Source organism: Cervus elaphus, chromosome 22 (genome assembly GCF_910594005.1).
Source record: "Cervus elaphus chromosome 22, mCerEla1.1, whole genome shotgun sequence".
Taxonomy (NCBI): domain Eukaryota; kingdom Metazoa; phylum Chordata; class Mammalia; order Artiodactyla; family Cervidae; genus Cervus; species Cervus elaphus.
Genome location: NC_057836.1, coordinates 35,435,199 through 35,462,239, shown reverse-complemented (window position 1 = coordinate 35,462,239; position 27,041 = coordinate 35,435,199). Strand labels below are relative to the sequence as shown.

At 40.5% G+C, this 27,041-nt stretch overlaps 1 protein-coding gene across 1 annotated transcript in view; it reads right to left on the bottom strand.

Annotated features, from left to right (window-relative positions):
• Positions 1-1,886: 1,886 nt before the first annotated feature.
• The window catches only part of SSPN (sarcospan), a 42,906-nt gene continuing 17,751 nt past the window's right edge, over positions 1,887-27,041 (bottom strand). Inside the window, exons 2-3 of the mRNA XM_043881371.1 lie at positions 12,831-12,917; positions 1,887-6,198 (exon numbers count right to left, since the gene is read on the bottom strand). Coding sequence (XP_043737306.1) covers positions 5,833-6,198; positions 12,831-12,917 — 453 coding nt within the window. The 3' untranslated portion in view covers positions 1,887-5,832. The remainder of the gene's footprint in view (positions 6,199-12,830; positions 12,918-27,041) is intronic.

Below are 27,041 nucleotides of genomic sequence, written 5' to 3'. Positions count from 1 at the left end.
TTCACCACAAGTATAAAGATTTATATGAATGTTTTCCTATCCAGCCTGGAGATTCTCTGGTATTTTCTGACTGTACACAAAAATAAAACCTTTTATGATCCTTGAATGAGAATCAGCAATCCACAGAATCAAGCATATTAAAGGTGTTCGATGGTTGGTTTTTAAATAAATGAGGGATTGTATGTTACAACCTAATAAGCAGTAGAGTGATAATGTATAATACCAATGCTTGATAAAGTTACACTTTAAGAGTTGGGGTTAAACATGCTTCTGTTACATAAAATTCCAAAGGCTATGAAAATCAGGAGAAATGTCTCAGTTTCTACTTCTGCCAGAGAGAAGAGTTAAGAGAAGATGACATATCCAGGTGTGTAAACCAACAAATAGGGATCCCACCAGCAAATGATTCCATGCACATCATGAGTAGGAACTGTACTGTCTTATTTTAAAAGCAGAATTTCTGTTTGAGGCCCACTTGGTATTGTTCCTGGCTTATTAAAAGGAAGTGTTAACGAACTAGTGCTAAAGAACCCACCTGCCAATGCAGGAGACGTAAGAGATACAGACTTGATCCCTGAGTTAGGAAGATACCCTGTAGGAGGAATTGGCAACCCACTCCAGTATTCACGCCTGGAAAATGCCATGAACAAAGAAGCCAGGCAGGCTACAGTCGTGCATGCTAAGTGCCTCAGTCGTGTCTGACTCTTTGATGCCCTATGGACTGCAGTCCATCAGGCGCCTCTGTCCATGGGATTTTCCAGGCAAGAACACTGGAGTGTGTTGCCATTTCCTCCTCCAGGGAATCTTCCTGACCCAGGGATCAAACACATCTCTTACGTCTCCTCATTATCAGGCAGGTTCTTTACCACTAGTGCCACCTGGGATGGTGCAATCGATGGGGTTGCAAAGAGTTGGATATGACTGAAATGACTTAGCATGCAAGCATGCAAGGAAGGAGGAAACCAAATATTCACCAAGACCCTTCTATGAGCCACTTTGCAAAGTGCTATTTCATCTAACCTTTCCCATGACTCTGTGAGGCAGTTATGTTTTTCTCCACTTTATAGGTGAAGAAACAAAACTAAACCGTTTGTCCAAAGTCACACAGCCAGAAAGTGACAGTCAGATTCCTAACCCTAGGACTTGCAGTCTTAGGACTAAGGATAGTAAGTCCAGCTCAGAGCGTGTGTCCCAACTGTTACCCCTTTCCTCTGGCATTCTACAAGCTGAACTAGCATTTTACAGTTTAATCAACTATTTAAATTGCCTCTGAGTTGGTAAGAAGGAACCCTTGTTTTCAGGTTTGAAATGGAATAGGCCGTCTGTTTTTATGTATAATTCAGTGTTGAGTATGATTGAGCATATAATACTCGACATGTATCCCATTCTTTTAGGCCAAACTTGGAGCTTCCTACATGACTCAGTGGTAAAGAATCTGCCTGCCAATGCAGAAGCAGCAGGAGATGTGGGTTCGATCCCTGGGTCAGGAAGATCCCCTGGAGGAAGAAAAGGCAACCCATTGCAGTATTCTTGCTGGAAAATCCCATAGTTAGAGGAGCCTGACAGGCTATAGTTCATGGGGTCGGAAGAGTTGGACACAACTGAGCACACGTGTTACTTAACATTTATATGTATAAATGAAGATCAGCATTCCAAGTATCTTTTGCAAAAATTTTTTTTCAACTCCCTTTGCCTGGAGAGAATTTACAACCTCGACTTTGACAGTGGATGTAGTGTACCAAAAGAACACTGGAGTCAAAATTCATATTGGTGCTTGTCTACTCTTTTAAACCCAGATTTTTAATGTAAACACTAAGTTGAGAGATTTTATGTAGACTAGTTCATGTGCAACGTACCATCACTTTAAAACACATTCAAACACAGCATTTTCAGAGATTATGAAAATTTTATTAACAAAGAAAATCTACATTATACACACCCTCTCAAAAACAACCACCTCAAACATGTAAGATACACTTTGTTTTCTAATCACTATACCCTCAATGCCAGAAGAACAAAACCACAGCACCAAAGTACAGACCAATGTTTTCAAAGGGACTAATTCTTTGAGATAATAAAATACTAGACAATTAGAAGAACCAATCACAGGCTCATTTCACAGGCTGAGCTACTGAGGCTTTCTCCAAATGAATGTTTCCACTGTGAGTCAGTATATGTGGCCATCCGCACTTTGTAACACTACCCTGCATACACGTACATCTAAACACACGATCAAATTCTTTTGAGTACAGTGAGAACTGAGTCAGCAGGATTTATAGAAACGTACAGCCACACAGCAACAGTTCAGCGACAGGAGCTAGAAAATGTAAAGGTGTGTGTCATGATAGGACGTGATTGTTTTTTCAAGCCAACTTTTAAGTTCATTTCTGATTATCGTTAACTGATTCATCTCTGCCCCTCGGAAACTCCCTTGGATATCCTCTATCCCACCCTTTTCTAAACAGATCTATAAACATAGTCCAGATATACTGCATGCAAGAGAGGAAGTACAAGAAGATGAACAGATCCTGATGTCCTGGATACAAATAGAAAACACACACATAACGTGTCTCGCTGTCAGAACACACTGATGCCTGCAGCTGAAAGGTCCTTCAAAAGAGATCTAATGGAGGTTTAATTCGAGGAGGGAAAAAACTTAGGCCTGTTACTTGACTACAGTTTCCAGGGCCTGGTGTAGCTATATTTTTAGGAATGGCTCCAAGGAGCTGCCTACACAAATTTGGATGGAGTGAGGGAGGCACAGATGGTGGTCACGTGAAAGCACAGACCGATCTCGGGTGGGCTTGGTTACAAAGTCTGCACATTTAGGCTGCTGTATTCCTCCTATTTCAAGTGCTGCCAAGTCCTGGCTGTTCCCCCTCTTTTCAAAGTCTTGATTCATTTAATTCTCCTGAAGGAGGTGGGAGAGGAGGAGGATTGCGCAAATCTTACTGTTTCATGGTTTAGAAGAGACAGTCACCATCTTGGCGCCTTGTCAGATTTTAAATGTAACATTTTGCTAAGTGTAAAGCTCTGTATCTGTTCCTTTTCTGTTGCCATTACTGTAACTTCAATATTTGCAAAACACAACCTCAAAATACTTCAAGTTCAGCCCAAAGCAGTTTGTTATTCATGCAACACAATTCTCACATGTATCAATACACAGTGAGTTTGCAGCATAGAAATCTTCCCTTTCTTTCCTTTTTAATTTTTTTCATTTTATTTTTTATTCTTTCACTTAACATTTTTTTTCTTTCTTTAGGGATTTCAGAATGATTCAGTCACACAATAGCAAAATCCTCATTATATATACAACATATATGTGTGTGTGATCAGTCACTCAGTCATGTCTGACTCTTTGTGACCCCATGGACTATAGCCCGCCAGGCTCCTCTATCCATGGAATTCTCCAGGCAAGAATACTGGAGTGGGTTACCATTTCCTTCTCCAAAGAATCTTCCCAACCCAGGGACTGAACCTACGTCTCCTGTGTCTCCTGAATTGGCATGCAGATTCTTTACCACTGAACCACCCTGGAAGCCCTACATCATATATACATATATATATGTCTCCTGATTATTATCAAGTTTATCATTATGTCAGTTCTTACTGGCTGCATTATTTTTAAAAAAGGAAGCACATAACCTAGAGTTATTCTACCATTTGAAATACCCTGTGAGTTGCTTGTAAAGCATGGAGCACCTTAGTGTTGTGTAGGATTTGATTTTCTGATAGAAAAATTTGTAGTGTTTGCCATAAAAAAGTTTTTAAGGTATTCAGAGTGTGCTTCCAAGGGTGCCTTATTCACAGTAATTAGCATTAAAGTACTGGTTTCTTACTCTTTAAAAAAGAGGCCACAGAGTATCAGTCATTTTTTTTGTAGGAAACTATCAAAATAAAAAATGGACTCAGTTATTGGAATTTTTTAAAAACAGGGCACAAAGTATTTTTCAGGTTGTCACCAAGAGGCTTGGTGTTGTGGTGATGTAATTTTTGTGCATGATTAAACCTCTGCTCTCGAGTCATCCACTAAGCCCCCAAATGTGCATTTTTGGCCTGAGCTAGTATGTAGGAAGGTCATTTTTAAAACAAGTCAATACATAAAAAGGTTTTAACATCTGTTAATCAAGTGTTTTATCTGGAGGGCATAATCTGTATTTACAATCCTCCAACTAACAATATTTCCCGGGTTTTTTTTTATATTTATAGTATGTAATGATTGACACTTCTGTCACAATCAGTGGAATTATTCAAATGCCTTTTAAGGCAAACAATGGAAATTATTTTTTAAGGGTAGGATTTAATTATTAGTAAAATATATCTGTAGGCAATGTGGAGAAGGAAGCAAATTAAGCTCAATTATTATCTTGAGTTTCTGCTTTCAACAAAGCAGCCTAATAGAGAAAGTTCTTGGGAACACTTATGCTACATGAATTTGCATCTGCACTCCTTCCTTAAAACATTGATATTGTTCCAAATTCAATGAGAACAATAATTAGGGAGGAAAGTCTCCAACCAGAGTGTCCTTGTACTCTTAAGTAAGTCACTTCAAAACAAAACAAAACCAAAAACTACCCTCCAAGTCAATGGCCCAGTGTTCAAACAAGGACCTCAAAATATTAGTTTAAGGCTCTAGTTGTTTGTGCATACAAATCAACAATAGGATTACATATCAAATAGAGTTTCGTGAATGGAGCACATCAGCATTACCTAATCTTCCTCAAAAGTACTTAGCTGCCAAGAGAGAAACTTTATAAAACATCACAAATGTGCTATTTGTATAAACATTCCCCATTACAAATGCTCTTGTTTTTATTTAAATGAGTATTTTTAACCTGAGCTATTAATAAAAAAAAATTTTTTCTCTCCCTTGCAAAGCTTGGCTTTCAGAAGGAAGAATCATTGAGCCTCCTCTCTCATGAGTAATTTCTCCTAATACCGATGGTGCTACGTAAGTACAGCCAGAGCTCATTAAATAGACTTCTGAGCATCGTTATAATTAACAATTAGCTAGAAATTAGTTTTAATGATTTGTTTTAGATGACAGAATAGAAGCATAATGTAATTATTTTTAAGCCTTCTACATCAGGGAAGCCCCATTAAGAATATAGCTACCACCAACTTTCAATTATTGAGAAGCAGACAATCATCCAAAGCATTCACTAAGTGATCTGCTTACAGACCCAAACTGAGGGAGCGGAGGAGAAAGGCCGCCCCAGCCCAGGTGTTTGTAATTATTTAGCCTTTTTACAAAGTCTCTTCCTTTTCTACTCTGCTCTTTCAGGCTGTTTTCATGCCTTGGAGACATCTCTACCAGGGAAAATAGAACAGAGAGAGTCAGCCTGGCTGTTCAGTTCTCCCCTAGGTCCTGCCTCCTGCCTTCCTCTGAAGTGTAGTGACAATCACGGCAGGAAGGGTGAGGGGCTGGAGGAAGATTCTAGAAAATTTAGCAAGTGGGCCTGAAACCGTCCTAATCAAGCTGGACTAACAGGAAAGAAGATTATATAAGTAATAGATACAAGAGTATTAAGAATAGACTCCAGACTCTAAAGGTAGATCTATACCTTTCTCTCTCTGTTCTGTGGTTTTGTTTTTTTTTTAAACATCTCAAAGTCAATTTAAACCTTAAGAATTTATTTAAAAAAATACTATGGAAACCTGAAAAAAATGCTCTTTCATTTCCTGAAAAATAGAAAAATATTCATTTAGAATGGTGAATACTGATTACTGTCAAAAGTTTTTCTTCCTTCCTTTTCTTTCTCTTCTTTAAAAAAAAAAAAAAAAATCTCAGTCAGGCTCTGCTGTTTTCTCTTCCACCTTTGAGCAAGAATGTTAGACCTTTTGCTGCTGACCTTCAGAAGCTGTCCCGGAGCACATCCTGACACCCACATAAAAGACCTGGTACCTGTGTTTCCACATCACAAAGCAGGCCAACAAGCACACCAAGCCACAGACCAAGTTCAGAATCATCTGGATGAGGAGGAACAGTTTGAAGGTGCCAGTGATGCTGGTACAGTCGGTCACATCCCGGTACACAAAGGTCCTGCTGAGGGGCTCGGAGGAGGGCAGTCTGCATTGGCAGGAGTCGAATGCGGTTCCGCAGGTAAACTGTGCGAGCTGGGCATAGTGGTGAGCGGCGAACGCCACGGCCAACACGCAGACCGTCAGGCCAAGGGCGCTCAGGACGAAGTACAGGAGCTGCAAGAAAGCAGAAGAAAGGCTTTCCAGTTACAGAGGGTGCTGGATGACTACCGCCAAAGCTAACACAGAAGACTTCTTCTCCCCTAGGAAGCTCCCCCTCTGTCCTCAGAAACGTGGTGCCCAAGACGTGACAATGGCCCTTATGGACTGTTAGTGAGCCTTCCTGGAACTCTGATGGGCTTCTCATTTGTCGTACAGATGGAGGGTGCTTTCATGAGTCGAGCCAACAATTTGAGCTTGATCTGGGGATGTTTGTGTGTGGGTGTAGCAGGCAGCTTAGATGAATCCCAAACACAAGAGCCATCCCTGAAGGACAGACTGTGCTTGTTTTGACCTTAATGATTGCTGATATAAAGACTACAACAACATTAGAAGTGGAGAACAAGTTTCTGCAATGTAAACAGTGTTGGCCAAAACTGGCAATGATTGGTCAACTAGCAACATGTGTTAATAAAAAAAACAAGAAACTATGTTCAGTAGCTTGTGTGTGTGCTAAGTTACTTCAGTCATGTCTGACTCTTTGCGACCCCATGGACTGTAGCCCGCCAGACTCCTCTGTCCATGGGATTCTCCAGGCTAGAATACTGGAGTGGGTTGCCATTTCCTTCTCCAGGAGATCTGCCCGACCCAGGGATTGAATCGGGTCTCTTACATCTCCTGCACTGGCAAGCGGGTTCTTTACCACTAGCGTCACCTAGGAAGCATGCTTAATGGAGTGGTTGCCAAACTATGTCCAGGAATGCCAAGATCCCCAATCAGATGTTGCTAAGAGAAAAAAAAAATAAAGCTCCAGAAAGTAGGTTACTCAATGTTGGCTTCATCATCTGTAAATCTCATCTCAAGACCATCTATAACCATGTAGTTTCTGAGCATAAAAATAAGCTGTAAATGGTCCCTTGGTCACCAAGGTTCTAAACACCATTAGCCTGCATGTTAGCCTTGGAATTGAAAAGTCTGGTGAAAGTTCTAACTCTGCTACTAAAGAACCATGGAATCCCTGGACAACTCAGACATTTACCCTAAACCTGAAATATTTTGATCATGAAATTGTGAATGATTGTTAACATGACTGCTATATAAATCATTTTATAGAACAAGAAATCTTCTTGTGATTGGACTTCCCTACTGGAATCCTTCCTCTTAATGGTCCAGCCTACTGAGGATCTAGATAAGGAACACAGTCCCCAGCTATTGGCACTGGTGTACTAAACTAAGTTCTTAGTGTAAGAGTTACACACCTATAGTCAAAAGGTGCTCATAGAGCAGTTCTGGTGAATGTGAACTCCTCAAAGGAAGATCAGGCACATCCAGTCCAGGTTCAGATTAAAGTTGATCTGAAGGAGGGGGAGGCAATCTCAAGAGGGAGGGGGGATTTATATACACACATGTATATATCTTTGAAAGTGTTAGTTGCTCAGTCGTGTCGGACTCTTTGTGACCCCATGGACTGTGTAGCGCGCCAGGCTCCTCTGTCCATGGAATTCTCCAGGCAAGAGTATATATATGTATGTATATATATATATAAAGTGACTGATTTCCATTGTATGGCAGAAACCAACACAACATTGTAAAGCAATTATCCTCCAATTAAAAAATTGCTCTGAAAAGATTATGCCCTCCCTCCACCTCCAAGTAAATGCAACTCAAAATAAAAACATACACGTAAGATTATAAAATACATGCACATAAGTCCTACAGATAAGTGATTTTCCACACAGGGACAATTTCAAGTCTTAAATATAGAATACTTCAAAATTTATTTTTTCTTTCTTGAGTGGGGTATGTGGTGTTGGGTGTGTATGTGTGTGTGTGTTGGAGCTCTGTGCATGGATCTAGCTTACTTGGATGCTTCACTGCAGACACAAGAAGAGAAAAGACCCCGGTTAAAGCCACGTGGACTTCACGTGGCTGCAGGAGCAAATAATGCAGGGGTTCTTTGGATCTTCTCAACAAAAACATCTTAAACACACAGTCCCTTTTTCATTTCAAATCATATGAAGGATTGTCACATATAACCCACGTTTCTTCACATGTGACACAGTTTATGGAAACCTCTATCTCAGGGACACAACAAGGATAACCTATGCACACATGTTTAATCTCTCTTGGAGGAAGGGAACCACAAACACACACAGTGGCACTATTTTAATAAAAATTAAGAGGAACTATTTGATTTGTAATATTGAATGCATGGCCTTGGTTCTGCCTGTCCCCCAAATTTTCAGTGGGCATATTTTCTACAAAAATAGGTTAAAAAGTATGGATTTATTTTGTGGGGTCATTGAGGCAGAATATCTGAAACATTTTGGGTTGTTTTGAAATATTCAGGCTTGACAACTGACTTCAAAACCTTGATGCCAAGGACCAGACTACCTTGTGCTGGCCTTGTGGCGCATGTCTGCCACTGGAAGCTGCGTCTCCGGGGCAGACGCAGGGGACTGGGAACAAATGGCTCTGAGTACATGGATACAGCAAAGACTCTACCAGCAGAGAAGGCTTAAATTAAAGGAATAATTTCCTACCTGAGAGTCATCTGCTTCTTTAGAAAGGCCCCAACTAGAGTATTCTTTACACATTTTATTGTCATCAATGGATGGCACTAAGGAAGTCTTGTCAAAACACCCCCCACACACACACACATGTATATCCTTAGAGAATTTCTAGAGCATCCACTGATGCATTATCTTGAAACAATGACAATAATCCCTTATTCTTGATCTGTTAGTCAAATTGTTGCAAAAAAAAAAAATATGTTCTCATAACCATTATGAAAATCCATTTGCTGAAATGAGAGTTTTGTCTCTTTTTAAAAGAGAACTTCTTGGCCTAAAGATCAAAAGGTTTGCCAAGACATTTAGCAAGTGCACAGCAGGGCTGGATGAGGATTACAGGCATGTGCTGGGGAGCCAGACAGCCTGGGTTAGAATCCTGGTTCTCCCCCCTTAACTATGAACCTTGGGCAAATTAATCAATCCCATGTGTCCCTCTGCTTCTTCATCTAACACTGGCTTCACAGCATTACTCTAAGGATCCAAAGAGTTGATATATGTACAGGGCTTAGAACAGTGACTGGTACGCAGTAGCACTATTTCAGTATGTGTGAAATAAACACATTAGTAGAGTGGGAAGAGCTGCCTGTTCTCAGGACTTTTAGGATATCAATCCTACTGACTTTGTCTTCTATGTCATGTGAGAGTAACAACACATACTTGGCTTGTATAAAAGATGTAAATATTTACACAAATACGGAGAGATTACTCAGTTTTAACCGACAACTGAACTGAACTGAACCGAGTATCTTAAATATGCTAAAAGCCTCAAGAGCACAATGAAAGCCATGCCCCTCCGCTCCTTTAAATAAGAATACATTTTCATTGGTGCACTAGCTCACACATGGTGATTCTGCTTCTCCCACTGCAGAAAAGCATCGGGCCAAGTAAACAAGAGTGAGCCACAGCATCAAGTTTCTTCTCCATTTCAAGACATAAATATAGACTTGATCGGCCAAAGCCTATGGGCCACTTCTGCAGCGCTATAGCATTTTTCCTTCGCGGCTTTCAACTCAGCCGACAGCAACAAGCTTCTGGGTCAGAATCTGTAATTTAAAATCAAGTGGCTGGTTTTACCTACAAGGCACAAATAAACTATCAATGAAAGTGTTTACGATGACCTTGGGAATGCCAGCAAATATATCTTGCTAGCAGCGCGGCTCCGGCCGCATCTGTCTTGCGGGTGACACGCCGGCGGCCGGCGCAGGACAGCGGGCGGAGGCGGGCGCCCCCCGCACTTAGGTAACCGCGGCCCCGCGCTCGCCGCCTCTAATTGGTACCCGGCCGCCGCTTCAGAGTTCAGTTACTTCGCGAGGAGGGCGGTTCGGTTTCAATTTAAGTATCTTCCCGGGGGGCAGGCAGGGTAAGGCCCCTCTGCTGCTCGATGGGCAGGGGGAAACGGCGGCAGCCCGGGGGCCTCCCGGAGGGCGGTGGGTACCGGGCCATTGCGCCTCCAATACCCTCGTGGGGAAATGTGCCTCCCGAGTGTTTCCGCAAGCACATGAACTGGACACGATTCTGAAAACCATCAAGGTGAGCCCCGAGAAAATAGAGCCACGAGAATAGGCAGGAGGCCCAATCCATGGCGGGATGGCCCCCCAAGCCCAGGAGCAGAGTCCAGGGAGAAGAATGGAAGGATGCTCACAGGGCCTGCCAAAGGGCCGCCGGAAAAGATTGTGCTAGCTTGAGATGAAAAGACAAGCTGCCGTGGCTATTGTCTGTAAGGAAAAGGGGAGGGGTGTGTGTGTGTGTGTGTGTGTGTGTGTGTGTGTGTGTGTGTGTGTGTGTGTGTGTGAAAGACAAGCTGCCGTGGCTATTGTCTGTAAGGAAAAGGGGAGGGGTGTGTGTGTGTGTGTGTGTGTGTGTGTGTGTGTGTGTGTGTGTGTGTGTGTGTGTGAAAGACAAGCTGCCGTGGCTATTGTCTGTAAGGAAAAGGGGAGGGGTGTGTGTGTGTGTGTGTGTGTGTGTGTGTGTGTGTGTGTGTGTGTGTGTGTGTGTGTGTGTGTGTGTGTGTGTGCGCGCTGCACAGAGGCACTTTCATCACCCTCGGAGGATGGCTTGTGCTGCCTATCTGAGCGTTCAACACAAGGAAATAAATTCTCTCCAAAGTGTGGCCAGGATATCAATCACTAAAATGGTTTTGCTAAGTGAGAAACACCGCAGGAAGGTGCGTTTCATCCCCTCTCCTCTAAACAATGTGAGAAGCCCAGGGTAGTGTGGCTGTAATCTGTCTTGACTTTGGAAAACCGGGAGATTGACTGAAGCTCACTTTCGACCTGAAGATAATATAGCGGGCATCTTAGAGAGCTGAAAACTAGCATCACTAAAGGTCACATTCAGGAGAAGAGAAAGTGTCTCTGTATTTGTCAATGTCTGTCACAGGTGGGGAAAAAAAGATAGCTAATGAGATCTTCCTAGTGGGGACTTCTCAACCTGGCAGACACTAGCAATGCCTTTTTTATTTATTTGTCCTTACTCCTTAAGTGAAGACATTTAGGCTTTAGGGGCCTCTGTGAAAATGATGCTGTTGCCTCTACTGTCTCCTGGGATCATGGGGGAGAGGGAGATGACGGTGTTTCACAGAAATTGATGAACCTAGTTTAGAGCCCTTTTAACCTGATGAGTGACATTCACATGGTTTAACATATTTCTTACTAGGCTTTCTGGCTTTGAAAAAAAACCATTACTAAGCCTTGCAGTTTATTCAGACTTCTACTCAAAAAGTAAACAGGGATGATGTCTGCTTAGTCTGGCCTTCTTTAAGGAACACCCTCAGACAGAAAAAGTAAAATTTCCATGTGAGGCATATCCACCAAAATTCTATCAATTTTTAAAATAGCATCCATTCAATTTTTAAACTAGAAAAGTTACATCTAACTATTGGAGAACACCTCAAAATTGAAGAAAACACCTACCAAAATGTATCTATAAACCCACCACTCAGAGAAACTATTTTTTGCTCTGTACATGAGAGCTATTTTTTTATTTTTGTATGATCATACCATATATTTTGTGTAGCTAGGTTTTTTGCTAGTCAAAATAATTTGGATATTTCTTCACTAGTTACTCTTTTACAGTGTGACTTAAATATGTATACATATATGTATGTATCAGCACATTGTTTTTTATGTCAATATACTAGAATATACGGACATCTTATTTTCTTCATTTTTGTAATTTCCAAATGATATAGTTAACTTACTCTTATGCCTTATGCTTTCTTATTTTAGTGAACAAAAGGGTATCCAGTTTTTATGTGTTTTCTTGTAGAAGAAAAGTAAACAATGTGAGTGGACCCCCCCCCAAGAAAAAAAACAACCACCACCACCATTACAGAAAGCTTTTTGTTCTCTGCTGCAGGAGTTGAAAGAGAATGTAGGAATTGAATTTCTACTAACTCTGATGGCTGAGTGGGGTGTTTATCTCCCTAAACTCTGAAAGGGTGTGTCTGTGTTTCCCTTTGGAGCAGATTCTACTGTGCAGTGAAAATGCTGTGTACTTGAACTGGCTCCAACCAAATGCACCGTCTCTAACAGGAAAAAGACACACACAGGAAAGACACACACATTTGCTACACCAAGCATATCCCAGTCTCCCACCTTTGCCCTCAGACTCTTGGCACAGATCATTTGGGTGCACCCAATATACTTTCCTCTGTCTCAGTGATCCCACCTACAAGGGGAAATGCACTTAGACTGCTTCATTATTAAAGCATTCTAAAAAAAAAAGAAAAAAAAAACCCAAATGGGAAAGCGGGCACTGATCTAAGACATCTTTTCCTTAGCCAAGTGTTTTGTTGAGCTGACGAATTTTCGATATTCCTTTTAAGGGCATTGGAGGACAGACTTCATGTGCTCCGTGCAAATCCAGTTCATGGAAATTAAGACTTACCAAAAAAAAAGAAAAATCTGCATTACCTCTGGGGACTGGATGAATGTCCTCCTAAAACATTTTTTGGCCTGCCTAAAAATCCAATTTCTAGAATAATCAGATACTCAACCCCTTAAAAAGTCCTCCTTGCTTTTGTTCTCATGTTTCTTTCTATGTGATGATAAAAGAGAAAGAAAAATGACAACTTACTTTCATGGCAAACTGGATACATGTCCGTTCGTCAACTTGATAGGAGACGCAAAGCATAAACAAACCGAGATAGGCCACTAAGCAGACCTGCAACCAAGAACAAGGATGAAAGGATGTTATCAGGGCAAGCTTTCTAATGACATCAATCTCTGTGTCTTTCACCAGTAACATGCTTGTTATCAAGGTGTTCATTTCATTTGCTTATCTTTATGGGATATTTTTCCTCAGCTTGTGGAAAGGAGTATTCAAAATAGGAATGTCAATTTATTTCAATTTAGCCAGTATTTATTAAGTCCTTTTGATGTGCCAGGAGCTATGCAAGGTCCTTCAATGCATACGATGATGAACAAAACTTCCTCAACCTTGGGAACTGTATAGTCCAGGCCAGGCCACAATAAGTGCACACACTATTCTAAGGCAGGGCATTCTGTGTCAAATGCTATTCAGAGAAGTACAAAAAGAGGAAAAAAACAACATTGAGTTGGGCAATTAAAAAAGCCTTTGCTAAAGAGGTGGATTTGAAATGGTTCTTGAAAGAGGTGATGATAATAGTAATGATCACTAATGGTCACTGGATACTTACTTTGTGGCTGGGGCTCTTCTAAGAGCTTTGTGTGGATTTCTTCATGTAATCAGGACAAAACCCTATGAAGTAGGTGCTATTATGATCCCTGTATTATAACCGAGGAAACAGAAGCACAAAGCTAGTAAATGCTGGAACCAGCCCTCAAATCAGGTAGCTTGGGTGAAACAGTATGGGCAACAGCACAGATATCGTTCTTTGTGCTATACAGTAGGTCCGTGTTGTTTACCTATTTTATATATAGTATTTATCTGCTAATCCCAAACTCCTAATTTATCTCCCTCCTCAGACAGTAAAGAATCTGCCTGCAATGCAGGAGACCCAAGTGCAATCCCTGGGTCAGGAAGATCCCCTGGAGAAGGAAATGGCAACCCACTCCAGTATTCTTGCCTGGAAAATCCCATGAGCAAAGAAGCCTGGCAGGCTACCGTTCAAGGGGTCACAAAGAGTCAGACATGACTGAGCAAGTAACACTTTCACTATATACATATATATTTCTTTTCAAGGTTCTTTTCCATTATAGGTTATTACAAGACACTGTATATAGTTCCCTGTGCTATGCAGTAGGTCTTTGTTGTTTATCTATTTTATATATAGTAGTTTGTATCTGCTAATCCCAAACTCCGAATTTATCTCCCCCTCCACCCCCACTGTCCCCTCTGGTAACTATAAGTTTGTTTTCTATGTCTGTGAGTTTATTTCTGATTTGTAAATAAGGTCATTTATATCATTTCTTAAGAGCCCATATATAAGTGCTATCACATGATATTTTGCTTTTTCTGACTTCACTTAATGTGATGATCTCTAGGTCCATCCATGTTGTTGCAAATGGCACTATTTGTTTCTATGGCTGAATAATGTTCTGAAGAAGAGACTAATTTGAAAAGGTATGAACTCCAGAGTTCATCGCAGCACTGTTTACAGTGGCCAAGACATGGAAGCAACCTTAGTGCCCATCAACAGATGAGTGGATAAAGAGGATGTGGCACATTAAACATGTGTGTGTGGATAGTGCTCAGCTGTGTCCGACTCTTTGCGACTCCATGGACCAGCCAGGCTCCACTGTCCATATAATTTTCCAGGCAAGAAGACTGGAGTGGGTTGCCATTTCCTACTCCAGGGGCTCTTCCCAATTTAGGGATCGAACCCACATCTCTTGTGTCTCCTACATTGGCAGCAGGTTCTTTACCACTGTGCCACCTGGGCTTCCTGACATAAAACATACTTGATCTGATTTCCTTTTTAGTGCATTAGAGTTTCCTAAACTCTGATTCAGAGTTTCTAATCAAAGCATACCTATTCACGCTCAACTTTGGAAACCTTAAAATGTTGCTAAGTTCTACTTTAGGATGGAAAACATAAGCAACCAAACTGCATTTTCCGATAAGCACAGTGTTCCTAGAGACAAAGTTGGAAGTGTGGCTGAGAGTTGCCCAGCAAGTCATCAAATGGCTGGTTTGGCGATATCATAACTCCTACCCACCAGGGCCAGCTTTGAAACTCAGACCATCTCTGCTAGAGCAGTAGATCTATTTATTTACAAAGCCCACATAGCATTTTAAAGTAGCACCTCTATTCCATTCTCCCTTTGATTACAAAATCAGTAAGTATCTTGCACCCTCACAGGTCCCCAAGTTGAGAGTCGGTCAGGTTTCCACCGGGCTGTGAAGCCAAAGCCAAGCCTTCTTTGAGTACAAGCTGTTTTCAGGGTTTTCCGCCATTAGGACAGGCTGATGGTTAAAGAACAGAGATGACATTTCTGGTGGAGAGACAGAGTGTGGGTTGGAGAGGTTTGGGTAGAAAATAAAGCAGATAGAACCCAGAAAGGCAGCTTTTCAGCAGAGCACTGACAAATGTGGAGGTAATGATACAGAAATTATTCGTATAGTCCACAATGTGGCTGTATTTTCAAGTGAGGCATGAAGTTCTTTTTCAAAGTTTGTTTTAAAAATATATCTAGGGAGGGAGGTTCAAGAGAGAGGGAACATATGTACATCTATGGCTAATTCATGTTGATGTATGGCAGAAATCAAACCAATATTATAAAGCAATTATCCTTCCATTAAAAATAAATAAATTTTAAAAATATATAAATATATCTAATTGAAGTGTAAATTTGATAAGGAGAAAGAAATGGCAACCCACTCCAGTGTTCTTGCCTGGAGAATCCCAGGGACGGTAGAGCCTGGTGGGCTGCTGTCTATGGGGTCGCACAGAGTCGGACACGACTGAAGCGACTTAGCAGCAGCAGCAGCATAGGGGCTTACTATGTATTTTTCAAATTAAGAATCTACAGAACTGAAACAATGGAAGAAAGCCCTTTTTTTTGTTTATTGGCCACAGGCCCAATGGAGACTTTTAAGCTTGCTTCCGTGGGGACTGTCAGGCCCTAAGCACGTGTCTGGGCTCCTTTGTTAACATCTGTCCACAGTGCACAGAGTCAGGCTCTGTCCCACGTAACTGCTTTTGTCCCTAGCGGCTGCTGGGAAGTTGGCAACTGCCAAGACTCTCCCCTTTGTCTTTAGGAGAGACACGTTCCAACAATCAAGCCTAACTGACCAGTATCTTAAAAATCTAACTCTGCCTTCCTTGCACAATTTTTTTGACTTCAGTAATATGTACTTCTGTGAAGCCTTAATTTAGCTGGTTTCCAGCCAGAAGTAGCACGGGAACATATACCCTCACTCTAGAGTATTTCATTTAGTCATTCGATAGAAGTATTTTTTTGAGGCCAGACTTTGTTCAACATCTCCAGGAACTGGGTGGTTAAAAAAGGTTTCAGCCTCCAAGGCGCTCTCAGTCCAGTGGGGAAAGAGAGTGAAGTTACAATACCATGTAAGTACTAGACCATGTCTGCTGTAATACACAGAAGGGGTGATTAATCTGAAAGTAACTTCAAGAAACTTCCTGGAAGATGGATTTTAAAAGGTAAGCAGAAATCAAGCAAAAGGATGTGAGGAAGGGTAGAGAGAGTACTAGCAGGTACAAAAGCATGGAGAAATGCAGAGTAAACAGTTGAGGACTCTGTAGTTCCGGTGCAGAGGATGGAAGAAGAAAAAGCAAAAGATGAGCCTGCAGAGATGGACAGGAAGTAGGTCACAAAGGACTCTTATTTCAGTCTAGGACATTTGAAGCAAAGGAGTTATGTGATTGACTTTGCCTTTTAGAATGGTCTTTCTGGCTGTGAAGAATGGATTAGGGGAGGAAGACCAGCTAGAAAGTTGTTCTCATCCACAGAGCAATGCAGCGTGCCCGAGTTCAGGTAACTGAGAGAAAGTAGGTGTGTCTGAGAGTTGTGAAGGAAGCAGAATTTAGGGCTCTGAGAACTAATTAGATGTGAGGGCTGAAGGAGAGGGAGGGATCCGTGAGGTGCTCAGTTACTGGCATGAGCTGCCAGGTGGATGGAGTTCACATTTAATAAGTCACGTTTAATAAGAGGAAAAGCAGAGTGGGAACTGAAACCAGTGAAGCCCATATGAACTCAAAGGTTAGTCACATGGGCCTAGAACTCAGGAAAGAGGTCTGAGCTGAAGATAAGCCCTTGAGGCAATGGGAACCGTCAGAAATGCTGTTTCACCCAGAGACAGTCTAGGGAAAACAAAAAAGAGTCAAAGAAGTTACCCAGTTATGAAGAACCTTTGGATAGTTTGAACAGAAAGCACCTCAAATACACTTCTTATAACTTTGGTTGTACCCCATGACATGTCTAAATACTATGAAAATGATCATCCTTTTGGATTTTTGAAAGTTTCAGCTTCTATGTCCTAGTATAGGTTATTTGCTATAAAGCCTGGATCAGTCCAACATATTTTAACTTCTTGGCTCAATTGGCTCCGGAAGGAGAGTGAGGGAGTTCATTTTCTCACCTACAGCTCTGTATATTAGAACAATACTTCTTTTTTTTTTAATGTTTGTCCAAATTGTTTTATATAAATGTTAAAACACAAAATATTATAGATACAATTGAAACCATTATTACCCTCCCAGTCCCAAAGATGAACACTATCCTGAGGTTGATCTGCAACTTTCCTAATAATTTTTCCCATTATCCTTAATTACATACATCTCCATAACAAAACATAGTATCATATTACTTCTTAAATTTGTGTAAGTCTTACCGTACTATAGTATGCTTTTGTAACTTGCTTTTAAATTTATTAATTTTTAATTTAAGGATAATTGCTTCACAGTATTATGTTGGTTTCTACCAAACATCAGTATGAATCAGTCATAGACAACAATACTTCTTTATCAGAGAGTTCACTGGAGTTTAGAATGCAAGCACCTTATAGAAAAGTAGTATTTATTGAATTGTTGTTGTTCAGTCGCCAAGTCATGTCCGACTCTTTGTGACCCCATAGACTGCAGTACTCCAGGCTTCCCAGTCCTTCACCATCTCCTGGAGTTTGCTTAGATTCATGTCCATGAGTCAGTGATGCTATCTAACCATCTTATACCCCACCACCCTCTTCTCCTTTTAGCTTCAATCTTTCCCAGCATCAGGGTCTTTTCCAATAAGTTAGTTCTCCGCATCAGGTGGCCAACGTATTGGAGCTTCAGCTTCAGCATCAGTCCTTCCAGTGAATATTCAGGGTTGATTTCCTTTAGGATTTATTGAATAGTTAAAGCTGAAGGCTTTATGACCACAGGGAGCAAAGCAGATTTCTCATACCAGACCAAGGGTCTTGTTTCCTGAGCTGGCAGGACCTGGGCATGCCAGGAAGACAGGGTGTTCTGGCTTCCCAAGGCGGGGAAGGGCGAGTTCTTGTTCATGAGCAGTGACACTCGCCAGGCCTCTCTGGAACAACATTCTTGGATTCTGGGCAAGGGCTTCCATTATATATGGTGAAGCCCATGGAACAGGAAAAAGGCAGTTATGTAAGATTTTCAAGAAGGCATCCACTGGACCAGGGGCAGACAGGTGGCATCACTGAACAAAATCAGACAGGACCTGGGTGGCAACGACAAAACTAGTGCTGAGGGGTTAGCCTCGAAGAGCTTGTTAAGGTCTAGCTCAAATACAGATGGATAATTACGTTGACAGGAAAAGCTTGAAAGACCTTCGTAACGAATAAAGAAAAAAGCCATCATTTAAAACCTATTCTTGGATGCGTGTTTCTGCAGTCTGTTCAGCAAGAGGAGAAAACCTAAGTCCTGAATTTCACATTCTAAAGAGCTTCTTTGTCTGCTCAGAGTGAAGACTGCATCGTCTCTTGTGAGTTAGAAAGTTAAGCAGAGTTGAAATGTTCTCTGAATCTTAAGAGTTAGAAAGTTAAGCAGAGTTGAAATGTCCTCTGAATCTTAAATCCATGTCCTGAGTCTTGTCACTCTTGGTCTTTGTTTGTGTTATTTGGCCTGTTGTACCTGCAGTAGTGCGTTTTGAGTTGGCTTATTATGAATAAAGAGTGAAAGCTGCACCCAGGGTCTTGCAGATTTACCTACATATCATTTTTTTTTCCTTTTCATTTTGACATAGCAGGAAGGTATCACCCTAAAACATTTTGTGAGAATGTGAATTATTGGTATTTACTTCGCTCCGTGTCATATTTATATTCTGGTCTTGTGACATTCACACAACCTCCAATTTATTTGTTTTCTTCTTTTTGTTGTCGACAGAGCTGGCTGACAGGGCTATCTGGGGAATATAACCTCCCCTGTCAAATGCCTTTCAAGGTTTCTCTCCTTTCATCCCCCCTTTCATTTGTGTACCTGAAATGTGATTCTATTTCTGTAAGTTAATCAACATTCACCCTTGTATTTAAAGTACTTTAATTCAGTCAATAGAGTAACAAAATGAACTCTCTTCTCATGTTTGCACAGCCAAAATGATCAACAAGAGATGGCGCAGAACTATAAATGTTTCTCTGGATATTTCTTAAGAGAATTTCTATGGATTTTCACCTATTTAGTAGAATTTAAGGTAGTGTATCAGAAATAATTTGCAACAAATGATAGATATATTGCAATCTGTCAAATGAAGCAGTCTCAAAAGAATTGCTTATGAATACATAGCTTATTAGAGACTTAAATAATATACAAGAGGACATGTCATGAGAATCTATTAAAAGATGTCTTTTGGATCAAGATTTCAGAATAATGGGATAGAATATTTTAGCAGAGCTTAAGCATTTTTACTAGATTCTCATTGCAACTGCCTCTGGTAAGAGGTAACCACAAGTCTAAGCTAGTGGTTCAGAGTTACTTGGAGGACTTGGTGAAAATTCCTTTATCTCCAGAATTTCTGATCCAATAGGTCTGGGGCAGAGACCAAAAACTTGCATTTCTAACAAATAAGACCACACTTTGAGAACCACTGCCTGCCTGCTAAGTCGCTTCAGTTGTGTCCGACTCTTTGCAACCCTATGGACTGGAGCCCACCAGGCTCCTCTGTCCATGGGATTCTCCAGGGAAGAATACTGGAACGGGTTGCCACGCCCTCCTCCAGGGGATCTTTCCAACCCAGGGATCGAAACCCCGTGTCCTGCATTGCAGGAGGATTCTTTACTGCTGCGCCACCAGGGAAGCCCTGAGAACCACTAGTCTAAGCTAAAAATGTACTCTTCTAAATGTGATGCCCAGTATGGGGTTTATCTGAACGGTTAGGGGTTAGAAGTGATACACTGGCTTGTGGAGTTTCCTACAGAAGAGTTGTTTATTACCAGTAGTAATGAGATGTAACAATAGTTTCCCTATAAATAAATTCAGTCATGGCTATTGTAGCAAAATTCCTTAAAATTGGAGGGGAAAACGCTTTGTCTTATTACTACTTGAATATGACCTCATTCTAGAGCCTGTAGCCTTAGTGTGTGTAGTCGATGGTTGGGGAGCATCTCTAAATCATCACCGTGTGATATGGCACTCTGCTACTGTTGACAGGCACTGTCTATGACACTCCAAGCCAGGGCAAAGCAAACATCCAACACTGGACCATCTCTCTAGCAGGGTGCTGGTCAGCGATTACCAGCGGCAGGGGTGGGAGCTGCTATTTGCAGCATTTGCTAATTTCCATGGTGGAAACACCAGTGCTGATTTAAAGCTACCAATGTGAAGTCACTGAGCACAGAGTTGGGAAGAGATGTACACAATCAGTTTTTACTAGCCCATCAGCCATACCCTAGCGCACCCTACACCTCTACCACACTGTCCATCAGAGGTGCCCTAGAGCATCCTGCACTCCCTACTGAATTGTATGCCTCCTCTTTGGAAGCATCTGGTTACCAAGTGGGATTAGTTTGTAACTATAGAGCAAAGTTTGGCACCTGATGAAAAAAGCCGACTCACTGGAAAAGACACTGATGCTGGGAAAGATTGAGGGCAGGAGAAGAAGGGGATGACAGAGAATGAGATGGTTGGATGGCATCACCGACTCAATGGACATGAGTTTGAGCAAGCTCTAGAAGACGGTGAAGGACAAGGAAGCCTGGCGTGCTGCAGTCCGTGGGTTCACAGAGTTAGACATGACTGAGCAACTGAACAGCAACAACAAAGAGTAAAGTTTGATACATTACTTTTTATTAGTTGTTTGGAATCACTGAAACTAGCCTACAGAATCAGTATAAAGGTGCAGGGGAATAAGCCAGCGAGCAATCCTAGAACTCATTTCCTAATTTGTGAAAATGGAGTAAGAATTGGGGCAGTACAATCTCTGAGCTCTTGTTATTCATGACCCTGCCAGTGTAAGCATCAATCCCCAACTGAGTTGAGCTCAGCAGCTTTATTGTGGTAGGCACTAGGAAGAAGAGTAAGATAGGGTCTTTTTTTTTTTTTTTAGAAATTTACAGTTTAATCTCTACTTTGCACAGAAATTGAGGCATGGGAAAATTAATTGCCATGGAGAATTTCATTTGACCAGGATAGATCCAGTGTAAGAATGAGCAGCCCACAGCAACTCATTTAAACTTTTATTTCCTGACCGCTCATCAAAACCTCTCATGCTGGAACTTCCCTGGTGGTCCAGTAGGTAGGAATCTGCCTGACAATGCACAGGACCCGAGTTCCATCCCAGATCTGGGAAGGTCCCACATGCCGAGGGACAACTAAGCCTGTGTGCCACAACTACTGAGCCCAAGCTCTAGACCCCATGAGCCACAACTACTGAGGCCATTACTACTGAAGCCTAGGCACCTACAACCTGGGCCCCGCAATAAAAGCAGCCACCAAAATGAGAAGCCCATGCACTGCAACTAGAGAGTAAGCCCCTGCTTCTGGCCACTAAAGCCCATGCACAGCAACAAAGACCCAGTGTAGCCAAAAATTAATTAATTAACTAATTAATTAAAAAACTCTCATGAGTTCCATAACGTAAGGAACATTGAATCAACTGTGATTTTTTTTTCCTGCTGTGCCTTAGTTTTTAAAGACAACAAAGTGTTTTCTGTTAATCAGATAGGCTGTAAATATGGTAGAATGATGAAGTTATCCGCTCTCCACATTTGTTATTATTACTATTTTAAATTGTATTTTAAGGTAAAAACGAGATAAAAGGACTAAAAACTACTCTAATCAGATGAGATGAGAAAGGTAAAAATAACTCCAAAGCATGGAACATCAAGTTACAGTTCATTCAACAAGTGATTACTACTTCTTTAGTTTTGTTAAAATCAAGTCTAGAACTATAATCAAGGAGACAGTGCTGCATAGTGGAACAAACATGGACTTTAGAGTCTGAATCTTGACCTTACCACTTTGCACCTAAAAGATCTTGAACAAAATTACAGCTTCTTAGCCTTGGTTTTGTTATCTGTGAGATGGAAATAATACTGCCTTCTTTTGATGGTCAATTAAAGAATTAATGATAATGTAAGTAAGGGGCCTAGGATAATATCTTAACAAATGGATAACTTCTAGTGGTTACCACCATAATTATTATTGCAATTAGAGTCACTCATACATTTATTACAGTAAGCCAAATTTAGAGTATATTTCAGGGGTCAGAAATGTATTACCAATTTAAGCAGGTTTAGAACTGAAAACACATGTACTGTCCTGGTTACAAATATCACACTATTTTTTATTAGCACCAGTGGATACTTGGTGCAATCTTTATGTAAGAAAAACTAATTAACAAGTCTAGATTGTTTGACGTTTTAATGCTAATGTTGAGCAGTTTTATGTGCCAGGCATTAAACTAAGAACTCTTCGTAAATTATCCTCTTTGGTCTTCGTAGAATATCCTTGAGGTAGTTGCTGTTATTACCCCATTTTTATAGATGAGGAAACTAAAGTTCAGAACGGTTTTATGCTCAAGGTCATATAGCAAATACAGAGCTCAAGGCTGTATGTGGTCAGGAGTATAGAGCCTGACTCTTAACCATTACACATCCTGGCTGCCTCTCTCTGGAGGACTCTAGACAGCCCTATAAGAGAAGGAGAGGTGCAGAGATTTAGAAAACATTCCATCATCTGCTCCTCTCCTTGTGGGAGGGCAGGAAGCCCTGCTCCTGAGGCATTGTGTAAAGATTAGTCTTTGAGCTCCAGACTCTGTCTAAGCTGGGGGATGGGGACACAGTCGTTGAGACTCAATCTCATCATGTATAAAACAGAGAAAATGAAACTTACTTTATAATTTAAGGATCATAAATAATGTGCCCAGAAGGGTAGTAGGTATTATTTTTTCCATCTCATATGACCTCAAACTGTGCCAGTGCAACTTACTCTGAAATTTGAGCTGAAATGAATGATATAAATAAATGTAGCCCTCTATCACATCTTAGAAATAATCTCATTCTCCTCATTTAATAAGTGTTCACTGTGTATCTACCATGTGCTAGAAAGTCTTTGAGGTTCTGGAGATACTAGAGGCTCCAGAGGCTCTGGAGAGTTAAGAGAAGAGGCAAAAATTGCTGCTTTGATAGAGTCAATGCTTTAAAGTGGAGAGGCAGACCTTAACAAGTGAATTAAATACAAATATAATGTGTTGGGGCTTCCCTGATGGTCCAGTGGCTGAGACTCTGTGCTCCCAATGCAGGGGGACAGGGGTCAATCCCTGATCAGGGAAGTATATCCCACATGTCACAACTAAAGATTCTATATGCCGCAAATAAGATCTGGTGCAGCCAAATAAATAAATATATATTTTTTAAAGAAATGTAATGTGTCAGTCATTGAGAAGAGCTATGGAAAGCATAGCACTTAACATCATGGCTTCTTTTTCACACAAACATGACATATAGTAATCAGCAATAAATAAATCCTTAAAGTGATATGTTCTCCCTAAAAATGAATTGGTAATACGCAGCAATTCCTTAAGAAAAGATGGTAGACTCTAGGTTGTCTCTTATGAGAATCTCATTGATTATTATTCCAAGAAAATGTATCCACTCTAAGTTAGCTAAGACCTCACAGGCTCCCAGAAAATGGACAACAGAGGATAACTACATAAAGGTTTAGAGCAAAATGGGCTGCATCTAAATGGCAGAAACTTGGGTCAGTATATCTTAGCTCTGGATCTGACAGATCGGGATTCAAAAGCCATCTCCATCACTTTTTAGCTTTCAGCCTCAGACAAGGTAACCTCTTTGAGCCTCAGTTGCATCATCTTGGGATGATAACCACAGTACCTACTTCATAAATTGCCGTGCCGATTATATAAGACAGCGTGTGTAAAAGGTTTATTACAGTACCAGCACACACGAAGCAGTCAATACTTGTTTGTCAAATACATAAATGAATAAATGAATCCATTCATTGAGAGATTTGGGCTACTTCTGCTTTCATAGCAAAGACCTGCTTTTCAAAAATCTTTCTAATAATGTGACCTAAATAGCTTGCAAACACCTAAGAATTATAAGACCTCTTTCTCTATTTCTTTTCTTTTGTTCTACAAATCTAAATATTTATTATGTATTACTCAGGAAGTGCCAATCCTGGTAACCATGCCGAGCTGTCTATGTTTCTCTGATTACACTATTATAGTTTTACAAAGATAAGCATTTAATTTCTGAGAAAAAAATGCCATGCAGTTAAAAATATTTTCTATCCATAACAGATCCAAAATTAATGTTGCTTTTTTTAAAAAGCAAAATTGTTTCAGCCGAACTTAGTGTGCAGATATTAATAGGAAGTTCCAAAAGTGATAGGCATGTAAAAGGAAAGGTTCCAAATTAACCAGAATTTATGGCAGAATTGAACATCAGGATGAAAGGAGAACATACTTATGGTCAATTAATCTACAACAGAGGCAAGAATATACAGTGGAGAAAAGACAGTCTCTTCAATAAGTGGTGCCAGGAAAACTGGACAGCTCCATGTAAAAGAATCAAATTAGAATACCCTCTAACACTGCATACAAAAATAAACTGAAAATGGATTAAAGACCTAAATGTAGACCAGAAACCATAAAACTCCTAGAGGAAAACATAGGCAGAACACTCTTTGACATAAATCATAGCAATATTTTTTTGGATCTGTCTCCTAAAGCAAAAAAAATAAAAGCAAACATAAACAAATGGCACTTAATCAAACTTAAAAAGTTTTGCACAGCAAGGAAACCATTGACAAAATGAAAAGGCAACCTGCTTAATGGGAGAAAATACTTGCAAATGATATGACCAATAAGGGGTTAATATCCAAAATGTATAAACAGCTCATACAACTTAACATTAAAAAAAATTTTTTTTAAATGGGCAGAAGACCTAAATAGACATTTTTCCAAAGAGGGAAATGCAGATGGCCAACAGGCACATTAAAAGATGCTCAACGTGGCTAGTCATCAGGGGAATGCAAATCAAAACCACAATGATGTATCACCTCACACCTGTCAGAATGGTTGTCGTCAAAGAGAACACAGATAACAAATGTTAGCAAAGATATGGACAAAAGGGATCTCTCCTACACTGTTGGTGGGAATGTAAATTGATGCGGTCATCACAGAAAACAGTTTGTAGGTTCCCCAAAATAGAACTACCATATGATAAAGCAATTCCACTCCCAGGTATATACACATGCAAAAAAGAAAAACATAATTTGAAAAGATACATGAACCCCAATGTTTGTAGCAGCAATATTTTCAAAACAGGCAAGACATGGAAGCAACCTAAGTGTCCATCAACAGATAAATGGATAAAGCAGATGTGATATATATATGATATATGTGACATATATGATAGTGATATATATGATCTATATATGAAGATGTGATATATATATATGTCATATATACATATATAATGGAATACTACTCAGCCATTAAAAAGAATGAAATTTTGCCATTTGCAATAATATGGATAGACTTGGAGGGTATTATACTAAGTGAATTAAGTCAGACAGAGAAAGGCAAATACTATAAGCACTTATATGTGGAATCTAAATACAATAAATGAGTGAACACAACAAAAGGAAGCAAACCTACAAATATAGAGAACAAACTACTGGTTACCAGTGGTGAGATGGGGAGAGGGCAATATAGGGGTAGGAGATTAAAATGCACACACAATTTTGTATAAAATAACACACAAGGATATATTGTACAACACAGGAAATATAGCCAATATTTTATAATAATCATAAATGGAGTATAACCTTTAAAAATTATGAATCACTATATTTTACCCCTATAACATATAATCACCTATACTTCAATTTAAAAATTCCAACAAGAATAAAAAAAGATGAGGGGGCAAACTGTAACTATCTGTCTCTAAACACTACAAATATAATTGCATAAGCATTAAAACATAGCACACTAATTATAATTTTGAAAAAAAAATTTTATTGGTTTTTTATTAAACTAAGCTGGTGGCGTTAGAGGTAAAGAATTTGCCTGCCAATGCAGGAGACATAAGAGACCTGTGTTCGATCTCTGGATTGGGAAGATCCCTGGAGGAGGGTACTCCAGTATTCTTGCCTGGAAACACATGGACAGAGGAGCCTGGCAGGCTGTGGTCCATAGGGTTGCAAAGAGTCAGACAGGACTGAAGCAATTTAGCACACAAAATGGCAGCTTCTTTTCTACTACAAATAAAGCTATAGCTAGCAACAACTGTGCTGACTTTATTTTTCTGGGCTCCAAAATCACTGCGGATGGTGATTGCAGCCATGAAATTAAAAGACGCTTGCTCCTTGGAAGGAAAGTTATGAGCAACCTAGACAGCATATTAAAAAGCAGAGACATTACTTTGCCAACAAAGGTCCATCTGGTCAAGGCTATGGTTTTTCCAGTGGTCATGTATGGATGTGAGAGTTGGACTATAAAGAAAGTTGAGCACTGAAGAATTGATGTTTTTGAACTGTGGTGTTGGAAAAGACTCTTGAGAGTCCCTTGGGCTGCAAGGAGATCCAACAAGTCCATCCTAAAGGAGATCAGTCCTGGGTGTTCATTGGAAGGACTGATGTTGAAGCTGAAACTCCAATACTTTGGCCACCTGATGCGGAGAGCTGACTCATTTGAAAAGACCCTGATGCTGGGAAAGATTGAGGGCAGGAGGAGAAGGGGACAACAGAGGGGGAGATGATTGGATGGCATCACTGACTCAATGGACATGGGTTTAGGTGGACTCTGGGAGTTAGTGATAGACAGGGAGGCCTGGCATGCTACAGTTCATGGGGTTGCAAAGAGTCGGACACGACTGAGCGACTGAACTGAAATGAGCAACAACTTTTTATAGCTAGTAAGTTTTGCTAAGGGGTGT